At 35.2% G+C, this 18,463-nt stretch overlaps 1 protein-coding gene across 1 annotated transcript in view; it reads right to left on the bottom strand.

Moving 5' to 3' along the window:
* Window positions 1-18,463, bottom strand: part of cenpe (centromere protein E) — a 151,473-nt gene that overhangs the window by 17,638 nt on the left and 115,372 nt on the right. The window contains exons 44-48 of the mRNA XM_059970108.1: window positions 17,016-17,237; window positions 15,847-16,077; window positions 12,028-12,243; window positions 5,775-5,996; window positions 2,886-3,089 (exon numbers count right to left, since the gene is read on the bottom strand). Coding sequence (XP_059826091.1) covers window positions 2,886-3,089; window positions 5,775-5,996; window positions 12,028-12,243; window positions 15,847-16,077; window positions 17,016-17,237 — 1,095 coding nt within the window. The remainder of the gene's footprint in view (window positions 1-2,885; window positions 3,090-5,774; window positions 5,997-12,027; window positions 12,244-15,846; window positions 16,078-17,015; window positions 17,238-18,463) is intronic.

Genomic DNA, 18,463 nt, shown 5'->3' on the forward strand with positions numbered 1-18,463 from the left:
AGTGTTGTAAAGGAAAGGTCAGTGCCTTTAAGCCATTACATTTCACTTCCGTAAATTCTTCGTGGGAAAAGTAGTTCGAATGGAAAATGCAACAACACGACGTGAAAGAGAATTTAAATTGTCTTAAAAAGTCTCTCCTTAAATGGACTGTAAGCATTTTGAACTTTTGCAATACTACTTTGAAGAACTGTTTTTGCGACATCGCTTTAAGAACTGTTTAAGCTGCCGCACAGCAGCTGATTTCCAGTTACGTAGTGGTTTGTTTAGTTTTGGGGGTTTATTTTTCAGTGTTTAATAAACGTGTTATTTGTTATAAAAACCCCTGCCTCACTCATATATTTATTGTTGCTTGAATCCGTAACAACTCCAATGACCCACTTGGAAGTAACCTCTTATCCTTTAGGAAAAGGGCCGCAATCAGTACACCTGAGAGAGGTGTCACCCATCAAAATCCAAGTGGAAATGCCACTGATTTTTTGCAAATATGGCATTCAGGTCATTCCCTATAACAGTACTTACTTTGTCTGCAGTTACTGGGCCTAACCCTGGCTGCCCCAAAACTGGGTAGGAGCCTGTTATGTGGCTCCCTTTGTGGCACCTGAAATCCTTAAACTTGTATCCCAACATCCAGATTAAGAGGGCTATCACTGAGGCTGAAAGGTTCTGGAAGATTGCGTTTCTATGTACAGGGCAGAGAGAGCAGCTCAAGAATTGAAACAAACAGCCTCAGCCCTTGATAAGATGGCCAATGATAGCTCTTTGGCCCTGTAGGAAACTCAGCAGCAGATTAAGGAACTAACTATTGAGGTAGTAGCCATAAGAATGGTAGCCCTGCAAAATAGAATGTCTCTGGACTTCATACTAGCTGAGAAAGGTGGAACCTGTGCTATCATAGGACAGGAATGCTGTGTCATTATTCCCGATGAGTCCAAGATCATAATCCATTGTTCGGAAGAGTGTGAAAGGTAGAAGAATTCCACAACTATAATCCACCCAGAGTGTGATGGCCTTTTGGGAATCTCTTGGGAGGTGGTGGACAATTGTGCAGCATTGTGCATTAACACCAGCATTGGTAGTAGTGGTAGTAGGGACCTTTAGATTTACGTGTGCCCTGGTACCCCAACCCCGGCATGGAACCACAGGGATGCTTCCAAAGATGAAGCTGGAACCCATTGATCCTGAGTATGATGGAGATACTTGTTTAGACATGTGCCCTCTGCCCCCCAGGTTATGAAGTCTCTTATTTGGAAGGTGAGAAGGAGTAAAGCTGATCTAATTATCAAAAAGGAGGTGACTGTGGAAGAAAACTAACCCTCAATTCTCAGGCTGAACAAAATCATGAGGAGAGCAGGGTAAAAAGCAAATGAATTCTGTCTGTCTACTTGTGCTAATTAGCAACAAATCCTGTTAGTAATGAAGAACTGATAAGCATGGATGTTGTGTGCAAGGAAGAACTATTGGCCTTCAAGGCTACAGGACTAACTGCTTAGTTTCTTTTAATTAATGGGGAATTGACTGTGATTGTGGGGACCCCATGTCTAAATTCGTGTAAGGCATGGAAGCATCATGAACTTTGTCAATAAGTCTCAGCAAGAACTCTTGACCCCTGAGAACTGCCGAGCTGCATGTATTTTAGGTATAAAAGCCCATGCTTGTACTTACTTAAGTAGAGTCTCCTGGTGGGATCTCCATGGTCACATAATAAAAGTAATTAAACTCAATACTGGGGCCTGTGTCTTTAAGTGTAATTGGTGATAATAAATTTCTGACACCCTGCTTTTCGGACAATGAGGTGCACATTTAGACTACTTTAATTGTAACTAGGCAATTAGCAAATAAATTTTCTTTATAATTGTATACAGTGTATGATCTGTTATTTCTTGCCGATGGATAATTGCATATAGGTAGTATTTACACAGTGTTCGCTCAAATTGGGGTTCTAATAATCGAAACATCCCAACTTTCCTGTTTGGTTGGACCCAAATCATACCAACCCTGGACGTACATTGTTAAGAAATGTGGTCTTCTCACCACTGATTCTAGCAGAGCCAGCAAACGAGCCAATTTTCCCATAGTGAGGGGGCTTCAGATGAATAGCTAATAGATATATTAAACTATTTCTCCTTCATAAATGAACACAAATTCTGCCCAATGATATTTAATTGCTGATATTCTCCCTATTAGTCGTCAGGCAAAATGTCCAGTTTCAACATCTCAATTCTGAAGAGTGAGGTTACTTTTGCTATTTTCAATCTGTATCAACTATTCCAGAAGCACAAACTTTGGAAGACATTTTCCAGTACATTAATCATCTTGATACAGGTCATCTGTTCCTGGGGATTTATTGCTTTTCAATCCCAATAATTTTCTTAATTTTTTTCTATTTAAAATGAATGCTGTTTTTAAACTTCATTCAATTAAGAGCCCATTTGATTTGCAAGCCAGCTTCTACTTTAGAACATTCACTCCCTCCAAAAATCAACATCACCCCAATCTGGACTGAAGTAAACAGCCAAGGTTTTGTCAGTAATACCATCTAAACTTTATATCCTCGCCATCAAAAATGAGATTAGAAGGGTCATGGAAATATTCTCATCTTGACAACACAAGTCATAGAAAATAGAACATTAAGTACCATTGGCATTTCTACTGGTTGAAATCATAGATCTATTTCCCAAATATCTGAGTGTCCTTACCACATGGGCTCCAGTGATATGATTTTTTTTTAAAAGCACCCCTAACTCAAACATAGACTGCTTTCACAAGCAATGGTTACATCCTACAATTAGGGAGAATTGTGCATACTATTACTAAATGCAAATTACCAAACAGAACTAGTACAGCTATATTCTGTACAGTGTACATATAGATTTTTAGCCTCATACCTGCAACTGCTTTACAGCCTCTTCCAAAACATTAATCTGGTTGTCTTTTTTCAATAAGGAAGTCTGAAGATCTTCAAGCTTGTTCTCTGATGTTCTGGAGCTCAGCTCTGTCTGCAATTGCTTGATTTTACCTTCTTGCAGTTTGTTGGTGTCCTGGCTTGTGGTCAATGCCATTTTTAATTCTTGAATTTTTATTCCCATTGTCTGAAATTGTATAGTTAACTGATTAAGTTTAACTCTCCCAAACTACTTCAGGTTACTGCATTTCAAGATGCTTTAAATCACGTGTATTTTATTCATAACATCTACATTAAATCGTACCTTTGAACCTTTGAAATATAAAGCAAAATGGTTGTATGGCACCATTCAAGATTCAGAGCAACACAAAATCAATTTTACATTCATGTACATCTCACGAGTGTTAAGTAAGGGAATTATACCTTGGCTGCAGCTCCGCAAGTGTTCAATGGCACGCATGCCTTGAACTGCAGCAGCTGGTGCAAGCTTGCTCAAGTAACCAGCACACAGTCCCAGATCCTGGAATGAGCTAATCAGCAATAATCATTTATGCACGCTTTTATATTGGAACACCAGCACAGTTTCTATAGACCAAAAGGCAGGTTTTACTAAGCTGGTCATCTTCCTGTACAACTTGGGAGTCTCAGAAAAGCATCTCGGAGAGATGCAAGTCCTAAGTTAAACAGCCGTATAGAACAACTCTCAAGGAAATCAATTAGGAAGAGTAAGTCCATTCAAGTCTGCTCCACCTTTCAAAAAATTCATGGCTGCATTATGCCAGAATCAAAATCCTTTTCTGGTCCAAGTCTCCATAACCCTCAACCCTTGCAAATATCTATCAATCTCTTCCTTAAATATTATCTAACAATCTGGCCTCTAGAAGCCTCAAGGGCAGAGAATTCCAGAGACTGAAGAGTTTCTGAGAGAGAAAAAATTATTATATGCCGCAGTATGAAATGCCCAGCGCCTTAGTTGTGATTCCCAAATGCAGCAAGAAAGTATATATATATGGTCCCCTTTAGGATCATATATATTTGAGTAAGGTCACTCCTTCATTGTTCTAAACTCCTAAATAGAGGAGCCCTCAACTTCCCAGGAATTAGTCTAGTGAGTCTTTTTTGAATACCTCCAACACAACCATATACTATTTTTTTTAAAAAAAGGTAAGGTGATCAAAACTGTGCACAGTATTCCAGATGCAGCCTCATAAGTAGCCTATACAAAACAACCGGGCTTGAGTAGCATTAGTGACGGGACAGTAGATGTTGATTTTACAGGCCGAATCCTTGCACTTTATGTCTCCATTGTAGAACAAAGCCTGATTTTGAAGCTTAACTGACTTTGCAATGAAGGCTAAGATACTTAAATTTAAAAAAAAAACAACAGAAAATAGCAGAAATACTCAACAAGTCCTGCTACATCTGTTGGAAGAGAACAAAAGCTAATGTTTCAGCTTGAAGACGGTCATAACTGGGACGAGACAAGGTTGGTTGTTATTCTGCAGGAAGGGTGTGACAGAGAGGACATCTCAGATTGCGCAAAATCAACACAACCAATGGTGATAAGCTTTAACATCGAAGAACACAGAAGGTCGAGCAGCACTCGTGGGAAGATCGAAACTGTTGATGTTCAGGACTAAAGCCCTACCTGACACAGAGTGTAGAGGCAAGATGACCAGCAGAGAGAGAAAGGGAGTGGCAAGGAAGGACTTTCAGGTATGTGGGGGATAGAGAAGAGGCGCAGAATCACAGAAAGCTAGTGCCAGAGAGAAGGACCAGTGGATGGAGCTGGAAGCCAGTGATTCTTTGCACACAAGAACCATATTATTTTTAATCACAAAAGGAAGAATTGCACCACATCCCCAATTTCTGAGTCACCTCAAAGACATGCTCCTGGTTCATGCTTCAGCAACAGTAAAAAACATTCTCAGCCAATTCAAAAATGTGACCTGACGGTGAAAAGGGAGAAGAACAAGTCATACCAGTTTCTAAAAATGAGGCTTTGTTTGTGCTGTGATTCACTTTTAACAGGGGCAAGTTCAATCTGATCACAGATGCTCCATCTCCAGACAAAAGTTGAATACAGAAGACTACACTGATACTGTCCATAAACAGGGAGGCCTGTTTTGAGGGCTGCCATTTCCTAGGATACCCCTTACATTCCCCTTCTGCAATACACAAGACAAACAGCAGGCAGTCTTGCCCAGCTCCAGATTTTATCTGAAAAAATTCACTTTTCCATCCATTCATACAATATGAATTACTAACACACACAAAGCAGTCATATTCAACTGCAGATTCCCCAGCAGGACCCCATTTTGGGGACGATATCCACCTTCTATGAAAATATACTGTTATAATCCAAACTCACTGAGCAAGTTGATTCTGTCTGTCTATCTTAAAAACAACTAATCACTCAACAGCACAAAGCTGTCAAGAAATCTTCCTGCTGGAATGCCACACTCATCACCAGCCTCAAAGCACACAACCTGATTGATAATGACCTTGCAAAACAATCTTTAATCTACATTAAGTAGTGAGATAGATTGTCAACTTCTCATCTCTTCCTGGTAAATGAGGGCAATGAAGATTCTGAATATACTGTCCTCTGGAAGAAGGACCAATCCACTCCAGTCTCTGCAACATAATTCAACTGCATTTTAGAATGTCCATATTCTTGTTCTGATACGAAAATACTACGCTATCGAAATGCTCTGTAGACGGTTTACTTGCGAAACAGACCTCCAAGATCTTCAACTTAGTTATCAAATAATGTGCAGCTACACCCATGACCTTGAAATTACTGTAATATTAAATTACAGTGTCTTTTTTTAAATCAGTAAAAGTAATTCAGTACAAAGAATTTGCATACCTGAAACAATTGTTCATCTGTCTTCATTTTTTCCTTCAGTTTCTGGTTCTCCATGGCCAATACTGGATCAGAGCCATTTTTGTTGAAAGATTGCTGTCTGACAGTTTCAATTTCCAAAAGCAGCTTCTCATTCTCTTTCTTCTGATTATCCACCTGATTCCAAGTATTCCTGATGTACATTACATATCCATTCTGCTTTGACCTGGAAAATGTAGCTTCATTCTGCAGGTATGGGAAAGAGAAATATACCTTCAGCAACTTAAAGATTTCAAAATGATTCTCAAAGTGAATCAAGTTAAATAATTAAGTGGTTTATCCACCATTCATAATTGACTTAAACTAATGAACTGGGGGGAGGACTTAGCGGTTCTAATATTTCTCTTGTTCATTCTTTGCGGCACTCCTATTTTCATAGACGGTTACGAAGAAAAAGCATTTCAGGATGTATATTGTATACTTTTCTCTGACACAAAATTATACCTTTGAAATACCATATACTGACGAGTTGCTCATTTAAAGAAGAAAAATATGGAGGACGTCACGTGATAACATAGTAGGATCGAGACACTGGAACCCAGCCCTCCCGTAAAAAAGTCAATAAATTAATGTTTAAGTAAAGAAAAGTTAGTCAATACTTTAAGGTTACTTATAAACTATTCCGGATTGTTTTAAGCTATGCCTCATAAACAGAGGACGAAGAAAACTACTACCGCGAAGACAGCTCAAGTTGGAACAGAATCAAGGCCTACTTCTACCGAAGAACCACGGACTCAGGTACAGTACATCACCGGCGAAACAGAACAGGAAACTGCGGCAGCATCAGCCATTTCTAAAGGAAAAGATCAACGAGAACTGCGCAAGCGTAAAGGAACGAGCATGCGCAAACGAGAGCAACCAGAACTACAAAACCCAGCAACGACTGAAACCGACAGTGAAAGTGAATCTGAGAGAGAGTCGGATTCTCTGGAAAAATCAGACAAAGATGGAGATGAAAGTTCCTCTGAAAATACAAAAAAGACTTTGGGAGACAAATAATGCATAAATTAAATGCATTAAAAGTAACCAAAAAGTAATTAAAGAAAAAATAATAAATATGGAGACTATGTTTGATAAAATGACAAAGAAACAGGAAAAAATGGAAAAGAAAATTACAGATTTGGAAGTCAAAATGGAAGATATGGATGGAAGAATGAAGAATATGGAAGATGATAATAATGCCTAGACATCAGAAAGAAAACAACTCGTGGAAAAAATTGATAAGCTTGAAAATTTTAGTAGACGCAACAATATTAAAATTGTTGGACTTAAAGAAGATACCGAAGGAGAAGACCCAATAAATTTTTTTCAAAAATGGATTCCTGAAAAATTGGAAATGGGAGAAGAAACTTCAATTGAGATTGAAAGGGCTCACAGAGCCTTAAGGCCAAGATCTCAAGATGACCAAAATCCGCGATCAATTTTGATAAGATGTTTAAGATACCAGGATAAAGAAAAGATTTTGAGGGCGGCTGCCCAAGGTGCCAAAAGAAGAAAGGGTCCATTGATGATAGCAGAGAAACCAGTTCTTTTTTATCCTGATATAAGTTATAACCTTTTGAAGAGAAAAAAAGAATTTAATTCAGAAAAAAGTCTTATGGGAAAAAGGTTATAAGTTTTTAATGCATCACCCAGCAACACTGATAATTTTTTTGGAGGAGGGTAAAAGATTTTTTTCCGATTATCAAGATGCGGAGATGTTCGCACAAAAACTTCCATTTATTCGCTAATTAAACGTAGAGACTTCTAAATGTAATGGTTAAAGACGAAGACAGAGTTAGCGTATGGAACTGATGGACATTTAAGGATGATATAAGGGAGAAAAGTAAAATTTTAGAAATATTAATTGAGAATAGTATGTTTTTTTCTTTTTTATATATATATATTTTTTATGTTGCGGGGGGGCTGGGGAGCTTTGAATCGGTTACTACGGGATTCACGTGTGTAATCATGGCGATTGCCATGACCCGTACAATAGAGGGGGGTAATGTTGTGTTTTTTTCTTTCACAACATTAGTAGGGGGGTATTTTGTTTTTTTCTTTATACTCTATTTTTCTTCTATTCTTTTGCCTGGATGATTGGTGGGGACACACATAGCAACATGGAGACTTCTAAAAAGATTTCCCAGGATACCATGAAAGTTGAAAGATTAGGCATTATTATAGATTGGAGTAACATAATTAAAAACAATGACTAATTTATTGAATTTTTTAAGTTTTAATGTTAATGGGCTTAATGGACCAGTAAAAAGAAAAAGAATTTTAACATATATTAAAAAAATGAAAATAGATATAGCTTTCTTACAAGAAACTCATTTAACGGACATAGAACATCAGAAATTAAAAAGAGACTGGGTTGGAAATGTTATTGCAGCTTCATTTAACTCAAAGGCGAGAGGAGTTGCAATTTTGGTTAATAAAAATTTACCAATTAAAATACAAAATGTATTAATTGATTCGGTAGGAAGATATTTAATTATACATTGTCAAATTTTTTCAGAACTATGGACTCTTATGAATATTTATGCACCAAATGAAAATGATGTAAAATTTATACAGGAGGTCTTTTTGAATTTGGCTAACACACATGATAAAATATTAATAGGTGGAGATTTTAATTTTTGTTTAGATCCAGTTTTAGATAGATCAACAAAGGCTGTTACAAAATCAAAAGTAGTAAAATTAACTCTATCATTGATGAAAGACTTAAATTTGATTGATATATGGAGAAGAATCAATCCAAAAGAAAGAGATTATTCATTTTATTCAAATAGACATAAAACATACTCAAGGATAGATTTTTTCCTATTATCAACGAATACTCAAGATAGAGTGAAAAATGTGGAATATAAAGCAAGAATATTGTCTGATCACTCTCCTTTAATAATGACAATGATAATGATAGATAAAGAGGAATCAATTTATAGATGGAGATTTAATTCAATTCTACTAAAACGTCAAGATTTTTGTGATTTTATGAAAAAGCAGATTCAGTTCTTTTTAGATACAAATTTACATTCAGTTGATGATAAATTTATATTGTGGGAAGCAATGAAGGCATATTTGAGAGGTCAGATAATAAGGTATACTTCTAAAATTAAGAAGAAATATATGATAGAAATAGATCAATTGGAAAAAGAGATTATAAAATTAGAAAAGAATCTCAAAGAAATATGACAGAAGAAAAACACAGACAACTTATTAATAAGAAGTTACAATATAATACACTCCAGACATATTGAACAGAAAAAGCAATTATGAGAACTAAACAGAGATATCATGAACTAGGTGAAAGATCACATAAGGTCCTTGCATGGCAGTTAAAAACAGATCAGACTTCTAAAACAATAAATGCAATTTGAACAAAAGTGAATGAAATTACTTATAAGCCTCTAGAAATTAATGAGGCTGTTAAGAATTTTTATTCTGAGTTGTATAAATCAGAATCAAAAAATGATGACGTTAAGATAGAAAGATTTTTTATCACAAATAACTCTTCCAAAATTAAATACGGAAGAACAGAAGGGATTAGGTATGCCGTTTACATTGAAGGAGGTTGAAGAAGCTCTGGGATCATTTCAAAGTAATAAATCTCCAGGAGAAGATGGTTTTCCGCCTGAATTTTATAAAAAGTTTAAAGATTTATTAATTCCTCCTTTTATGGAGTTAATACATCAAGTGGAAAGAACGCATAAACTTCCAGAATCTTTTTCAACAGCTATTTAAATAGTATTGCCAAAAAAAAATAGAGACCTTTTAAAACCAGCATCATATAGACCTATTTCTTTATTAAACACCGATTATAAATTAATAGCAAAAATCTTATCTAATAGATTATCTAAATACTTACCAAAATTAGTGCATATGGATCAAACAGGATTTATCAAAAATAGACAATCGGCAGATAATGTAACCCGGTTATTTAGTATAATCCATTTAGCACAAAAGAGGGAGGAAATGAGTGTGGCAGTTGCTTTAGATGCAGAAAAAGCATTTGATAGATTGGAATGGTATTTCTTATTTAAGGTATTGGAAAAATATGGATTAGGAACATCATTTATAAAATGGATTAAAACCTTAAATACTAATCCCAAAGCTAAAGTAGTGACAAATGGTCAAATTTCAACATCATTTCAGTTAACAAGATCAACTAGGCAAGGTTGTCCATTATCATCTGCTTTGTTTGTGTTGGCAATAGAGCCATTAGCTAAATGAATTAGAATGGACCCAGACATTAAGGGTTTCAGAGTTAATCAGGAAGAATACAAGATTATTTGCTGATGATGTTCTACTTTATTTAACAGATCCATTACATTCACTACGCAAATTATCTTATAGATTAGAAGAATATGGAAAAATATCGGGTTGTAAAATAAATTGGGATAAAAGTGAAATTTTACCTCTTACTAAAGGAGATTATAGTCAATGTCGATTAATAACTCAATTTAGATGGCCGGCAAATGTATAAAATATTTAGGTATAAGAGTTGATAATGACATAAAAAACTTATACAAATTAAATTATTCACCACTTTTGAAAAAAATTCAGGAAGATCTTGAAAAATGGGTGGCATTACCAATAACATTAGTAGGTAGAGTAAATACTATAAAAATGAATATATTCCCTAGACTACAATATTTATTTCAATCATTACCAATACAATTACCCCAGAAGTTTTTTCAAGAGTTAAACAAATATGTGAGGAAATTTCTCTGGAAAGGTAAGATGTCAAGAATAGCGTTGGAAAAATTGACATGGAAATTTGATCTAGGAGGGTTACAACTTCCAAATTTTAAGAATTATTATAAAGCAAATCAACTTAGATTTATTGCATCTTTTTTCGAGAAAGATAAACCGGCACGGATTAAAATAGAACTAGATAAAATAGGAGAAAACGTACCAGAAGATTTTATATATAAATAAGAATCTGAATGGATACGGGAAAAGAAAGAATCTCCTATATTAAAACATTTGATTGACTTATGGAATAAGATAAATGTTGATGATGAGACAAAAAAATCTTTATTAGCAAAGAGATCTTTAATTCAAAATAGACTTATTCCTTTCACAATGGACAATTAACTTTTATATAATTGGTTTCAAAAAGGGATTAGATATATAGGAGATTTTTTTGAAGGAGGTATGTTAATGTCATTTGATCAATTAAAGAATAAATATAGAGTATCAAATAGCACTTTATTTTGTTACTTTCAACTAAGGGCTTATTTAAGAGAAAAATTAGGTCAAACAATGTTATTGCCGAAATCTAATGAAATAGAAATTTTAATTCAAAAAGGAAATATTAAAATATGTATATCTTGTATGTATAATTTGATTCAAAAACAGGCAATTAAACAAGGAGTCCATAAGTCAAGACAAAAATGGGAAAGTGATTTGAATATTAAAATTGAAGAAACAAATTGGTCAAGACTATGTCTTGATAGTATGACAAATACAATAAATGTTCGGTTAAGATTAGTGCAATATAATTTTCTACATCAATTATATATTACACCACAAAAAATAAATTAATTAAATCCAAATTTATCTGATCAGTGTTTCCGATGTAACCAAGAAACTGGTACTTTTTTACATTCTACATGGTCTTGTTCTAAAACTCAACCTTTTTGGACAAATTTAAGACTTGTACTGGAACAAATTACAGGAACACAACTTCCTCATAATCCAATATTACTCTTACTAGGTGATATTGAAGGGATAAAACTGAAACTCAAACTAAATAAATATCAGAAAGAATTCATAAAAATTGCACTGGCAGTAACCAAAAAAGCTATTGCAGTTACTTGGAAATCAGATACATATTTAAGTATAGACTGTTGGATAAAGAAATTTATGGCTGTATTCCATTAGAAAAAATTACTTATGATTTAAGAGATAAATATGAAACATCTCTGAAAATTCGGTGCCCTTATTTACAAAAGACAGGACTAAATATATAAGTGCTCTGAAGATGAAACAATTGGTTATTTGGGGAAATAAATAAATATATATACTAAAGTTATTACGAACTCCATGGAGCATGTGGAGATCTTCCAACAACAAGGTACTCTTTCTTTTTTTTCTTTCTTTCTCTTTTTTTTCTATAGGGAAGTTAGGGGGGAGGGGAAGGGTTATATACATTTTTTTCCATACTTTACTCTGTAATCACTTAAAAATGCAATAAAAAAAGTTTTCAAAAAAAAAGAAAAATATATACCCGAACTGTTTCATTTTGAAGTTGAAGGTCTTGATTTAGTATCCGTATTCTATCTTCAATGTCTTCAATTGTCTTTGAAGCATTTGTAAAAGATGTATTAGAAATTCTTTCCTGTAGAACCTTTCGAGCTTCTGCCTTGGACGATAATCCATTCTTTGTGCTTCTCAGATGGTTTTCATATTTTAGTTTCAAATCTGATAAAGTCTGCTGGGCATTCTGAATCAGAGAGTATGTAAGAATAAACGTAAACCATCTAAATAAGATTGTACAAAGCAGAATCTATTATTTATTTAAAGTAAGTATGGCCCAAAATGAAGGTGACTGGACACTCAATCTTTCATTCAATTTCTTCAATTGGAAAAATAGTCTTGTTCTGCTTATTAACAAAATTTTGTTTACCAGGAACATTACAGCAGTGTATACAACAGATGCTGGAAAATTAAAATTCAGTATCAGAGTTGAAAAGAATTATGAGCTGTACAAGGCATTACTGTTGCTTCACACGTGAAGTTTTAATTATCACCACTACAAGGGGTACATTACGTTAAGAGGTATTACTGTCAAATTTTAAAATTGTTAAATTGTGAAAAGATACTTTTTATTGCTGGTTTTGAATTGATGGAGGACCATGCAGTGGTGCATATTAAATGTGTGAATAACTGTCACAGTCCATGTGATTAACAAGATCTTAATTTAACATTTAATGACATTCTAAGGAAAAAATATTTTCTTCAAAGTTACTAAATTATTTGGTTTCTTAACTTTTCCCTGTAGATTTTGTTGACGAAGGTGGAAAACACTACAAGTAAAAGATTTAAATCTTTTTAAAACCGTTGCCCATTCAGAATTTAAATAAAACTTGAATCACTTGCAAAGTTTTTAAAAGCTCTATTGATTGGTCAATAAAACAGAATGAGGACACAGATAGAAAGAAACTAATAACTGGTCACTGAGATCTCATAAATATTTGAAGGAATTGGATATCAACAACCAAATTAAAGCTTTGCATAAAAGGTAGTCGAAGCATTTGAAGGCTATTTCAACATTGAGATTGTGGTCTGCCTGTTCCACATCCCTGTTTTCCCAAAATAGAGCTTCATAAGCAGCTGCTATCAATACTAAACTTGACAGAGGAAATTCTGACTCAACTCAGCAAAACATTATCAAAACAAAATCTAACAGAATTAGGTATTTAAGACTGAATTTAAGGGAGCAAACATCAGCAACTACCAGCAGAAATGACAAAGCAACGTTCAATTAGGAAAAGTATTTTGACTAGTCCGTCCAGTCAAAGAGTTCAGAGTCCAATGGAGAGTTCAAATTGTGATAAGTCCCCTTCCCATGTCAACAAAATTTACCAAAATAAACTGATGCAAGAACAGTGTCTCTATGCAACTCAGTTGAGGAGTGGTATAGTATGGAATAGATCTCAGCTAGCTAAGGGAAACAGAGACTAGAGTTTTGAAATATGAAAGCTTTTGTATGTTGCGATGGACTGACAAATCATAATGGAGAATTACGCTAGCAGTCAATGATGACTGATATAAAACAATAATTTATTTCATTCATGTGTTGATCCAGAAATTTATTTTGAAAATGCTTTCATTGAAATGCACATTTCCCTTCTCGCATCAGTATGGATTAATTAAAGATAATTAGGTGCAGATGCTGGAAATCTGAAATTAAATCGGAGAAATGCTGGAAAAGCTCAGTATGTCAGGCAGCATCTGTGAAAGAAACAGTTAACTTACTCACATTGAAGACTCCTCAAAATTCTGTTCCAATGACCAGTCTTTAACCCAAACCATTAACCATTTTCCACAAATCCTGTCTGACTTGCTGTATTTTTCCAGCATTTTTAAATTGAGTGCTAATTTGGTACTTTCTCTGCAAGTTATATTGGTTCAGAAACCAGACAGATACTTTTGCTCTAAAAAATATTAAAAATAAATTAGACACATCTGTTGGGAACGATTTTGAAAGTTTCTTAACAATAGTTATTAAACCAACATTGATTCTTCCTTTCTTGATTTAACAGAATTATTAAGATGTCAACTGAACAATGACAGGTTTTCCAGACATAAATTTTAAAGTCATAGAACATAGAAATCCCCTCAGGAGAACAGATAAAATTAGGGATCCATGGATTTCAAAAGGAACAAATATTAAGATACCAACTGTATAAAAATGGTTACAATAAATCTCAAATCCAAGATAAGCTTGAAAATTACAAAGACAAAGGACACAAGAAAAACAGCAAGATTAATAAATAACAAACGAACAAAATCTCTTGCGGATCACTATGTAAGGACATGTCACAGATATGATGGTATGTATCAAGAATGAAATCAACAGATGAAGGACAAGGATATTTTCAAAATTTAGTTCAGTTTTAGTATTTTGGAATCACTAGCAAAAGGATGAAGTCAAATTTGCAGAAATTTGCAGATAGAAGTGATTATTTTAGTAAACTGAGCAATGTAAATCTATTCAATACACTCAACTCATGCGTCCAGATAGTAGGCATGCAAGCTACTTTGACAGCATAAACCCAATGATACAAAATAGACTCCTATCACACTGTTGTCGGAATTTCACAAAAGTATTTCAGAAAATATGTAAGAATGACCCACAATTCAATTATTTAGTTAAGTGAGTGTTCCAAATCAACTACTTCCTCATATCAAAAAGACATGATACAATCACTACCCTTTGCTGTATCACCCCTGGGAACAATCTTCATGAAACATTGTTCTGCTGGGGATGTGTGGCAAGGAAATAAAACAAGAAAAAAATCACCAAAATATTACAGGCTCCCTTCTCCATTTATTTCTGTGGTACAAATGCAAAGGCTCCAGCTCTTTTTAGCAATCACCATCAAATCATACATGAACTGGAGATCTTGGTTGAAGTGACCAAAGATCTTATTTTACACCAGGACACTTACTTTTTAGTAAATGCAACTGGATAACAATCAATCAGGAAGAACAATCTCAGCAAACCTTACAGATCTGTAGTCCAGAAGTATTAAGGTCAAATATAAAACTGGACCTACAGATCTGAGTGCTCTGGATCTTCTCATTCAAATTGTGTTTAACCCTGGACAGCGAATTTTAGCAACAAATCTTCAAAGTATCAAAAATTAAGTTATAACTATATAACAACTACAGCACAGAAACAGGCCATCTCGGCTCTTCTAGTCCAAGCCGAACGCTTACTCTCACCTAGTCCCACCAACCTGCAATCAGCCCATAACCCTCCATTCCTTTCCTGTCCATATACCTATCCTTTTTTTTATAATGATAAAATCAAACGTGCCTCTACCACTTCTACTGGAAATTCTTTCCACACAGCTGCCACTCTCTGAGTGAAGAAATTCCCCCTCATGTTACCCCTTAACTTCTGCCCCTTAACTGTCAACTCGAGTTGATAAAGTTATCTAAACATTAACTAAAAGGAAGGTTAAAAATAGAAACATAAATTGTTGAAGTAATGTTTACAAAATTCATTACTCAGGGAAGTAGCAGTAAACTATGATAGATGGGAAATAAATTCTGATGTGCTGAGTAGGCTTGTGCACATTAGGAGAAATAGAGTTAAGCAGGACAAGCATTAGGACAACAAAAATGCACTGAAAATACATTAATACCACTTTCAGTATGAATAATATTTTAGCCACTCAAATTATAACAAGCTAGACACCAATACCATTAATGATTCCTGTGGAGGCTGGTCTAGTACTCAAGCCTTAAACAAAGCCTTGAAATTACAGCCTTCCAATACACTGATAATTTATTCAAAATAATAAATGATACAAACCATCAAGTGATTTTCTTTGAAATTAATTAAAGTAGAAAGTCGCAGTATTTCAGGATTCTTCTCTTCCAAAGTTAACTCCAGCATAGGAGAGTCAGAAACATGGTTCTTCAAAGATTGCAACTGTATAGACAATTCCCCATTCCTTTTTTGCTCATCTGCTAGACCCAAGTCACATTCAGTTATTGGGACTTGATATCGCTTTATGTTCTGAGGAACAGTACTCATCACTCTCTGTTGAAAAAACGTGAAAGGAAAGCAAAACTATGATCAGAAATAAACAGTAGGGAACTAATATACTTCAGGGAATTACATTTCATTCCAGAATGTTAGATTGGCTCCTTCCATATTGTTACTTTTCTTACACTTCCAGTATTAATCAGATGCTCACAATTGTCGACATTTGTAAATGCTTTCAATTGATATTTTTGCACCACCTTCCAAAGTTACCAATTCCATTTTTATGTGTCGTAAGTTAACTTATATAGGCAAGCAGACGTTAGCTTCAGGACCTTCCTAGACACCAGAAAAGATCTATACAGAATTTCAAATCCATTTGATTACAAAATGGTATTAATGTAATGGTAACCCAGTTTTTATATTGGACCTTTGATACAGAATGTGCCTACAAATGTTTCTTATTTTACAAGATTTCTTCACCAGCTAAATTTGAGGTGTCTATGTTTGGAAGTTATACTTTATCATGAATCAATGTCTGTTTTGATTGATGAAATATATTTCAGATTGCTGTTTGTATACTGAAATCACTAGGATCGTCCCTCACCAGTTCACCTTCACTTTAGTACCTACTATGACACTAAACTCTCAATGATGTGACATCACATTCAGTTGTAACCAATTTGGAAGTTAAAAATTTGGAAATAACATATATCCATATTGGGTAACTAAATTACCAAAGTAATTTATTGTTAGAAATGCATAACTATTGAGACTGGACACAGGGACAATTCAAAATTTCAAAATTGTTCTGTTCTAAATAAAGAATAATAAATACAAAATGACAATTCTATCTTCCACTCTGAAAATGCCACTGGGTCAGTTGTTCCTTGAATGTTCTCATATTATTTCAAAATTCCAATTGCTTGTTTATAAATTTAAACTATGCAGCAAAACCTACTCATTGAAATATTGCATGTTAAAGTTGTAATTACCAAAAAATGACTCCTCCACAACACAAGCTGTTCATATACTTTTTGATTCTCTTCCTGTAGTTTCTTAATGCTTATTGATTCTGTTGACTCTTCGGGGAACATGGAACAAAATTTGACCAGTAGCTCATTCCATTCTTCCCCCTCTCTTGACAGCTGTTGGTCAGTTTTAGCTAGTTCAATCTTGTACTCATTTTCCATTTGGAATAAACTTTGAATTGTTTCCTGAATAATAATAAAAATAAACTTCAGTCCAACACACTGCATACCTTTTCTCAAGTAGGTTTAAAATGACGGAAACGTGAAATGGCATCAATGCCGGCAGGGATGCATGGCAAGGACACACGTTGCTGAAGCATTAAAGCATGTTAACATTTCACAATACCTATTTAAATTCCACCATCTAGAAACATAGAAAATCTACTGCACAATACATGCCCTTAGGCCCACAAAGCTGTGCTGAACATGTCCTTACCTTAGAAATTACCTAAGATACCCATAGCCCTCTATTTTCCTAAGCTCCATGTACCTATCCAGGAGTCTCTTAAAAGACCCTATTGTGTCCGCCTCCACCACCATCACCAGCAGCCCATTCCACGCACTCACTACTCTCCACGTAAAAAAAACTTACCCCAGACATCTCCCTTTGTACCTACTTCCAAGCACCTTAAAACTGTGCCCTCTCATGCTAGCCATTTCAGCCCTGGGAAAAAGCCTCTGACTATCCACACGATCAATGCCTCTCATCATCTTATACACCTCTGTCAGGTCACCTCTCATCCCCTGTCACTCCTAGGAGAAAAAGCCAAGTTCACTCAACCTATTCTCATAAGGCATGCTCCCCAATCCAGGCAACATCCTTGTAAATCTGCTCTGCACCTTTTCTATGGTTTCCACATCCTTCCTGCAGTGTGGCGACCAGAACTGAGCACAGTACTCCAAGTGGGGTCTGACCAGGGTCCTATAGAGCTGCAATATTACCTCTCAGCTCCTAAACTCAGTTCCACGATTGATGAAAGCCATTGCACCATATGCTTTCTTAACAACAGTCACCCTGCGCAGTAGCTTTGAGTGTCCTATGGACTTGGACCCCAAGATTCCTCTGATCCTCCACACTGCCAAGAGTCTTACCATCAATACCATATTGACATTATACTTGACCTGCCAAAATGAACCACCTCACACTTATCTGGGTTGAACTCCATCTGCCACTTCTCTGCCCAGTTTTGCATCCTATCAATGTCCCGCTGTAACCTCTGACAGCCCTCCACACTATCCACAACACCTCCAACCTTTGTGTCATCAGCAAACTTACTAACCCATCCCTCCACTTCCTCATCCAGATGAATTGTAATTCTATCTGAAATAAGTTTTACATTTGCCATTACTCTGACCAAACTGCACTGCATCAACCTGCAATTACCCTACAATTAGATGTAATTTTAGGCAGT

The sequence above is a fragment of the Hypanus sabinus genome, chromosome 5, assembly GCF_030144855.1.
Source record: "Hypanus sabinus isolate sHypSab1 chromosome 5, sHypSab1.hap1, whole genome shotgun sequence".
Taxonomy (NCBI): domain Eukaryota; kingdom Metazoa; phylum Chordata; class Chondrichthyes; order Myliobatiformes; family Dasyatidae; genus Hypanus; species Hypanus sabinus.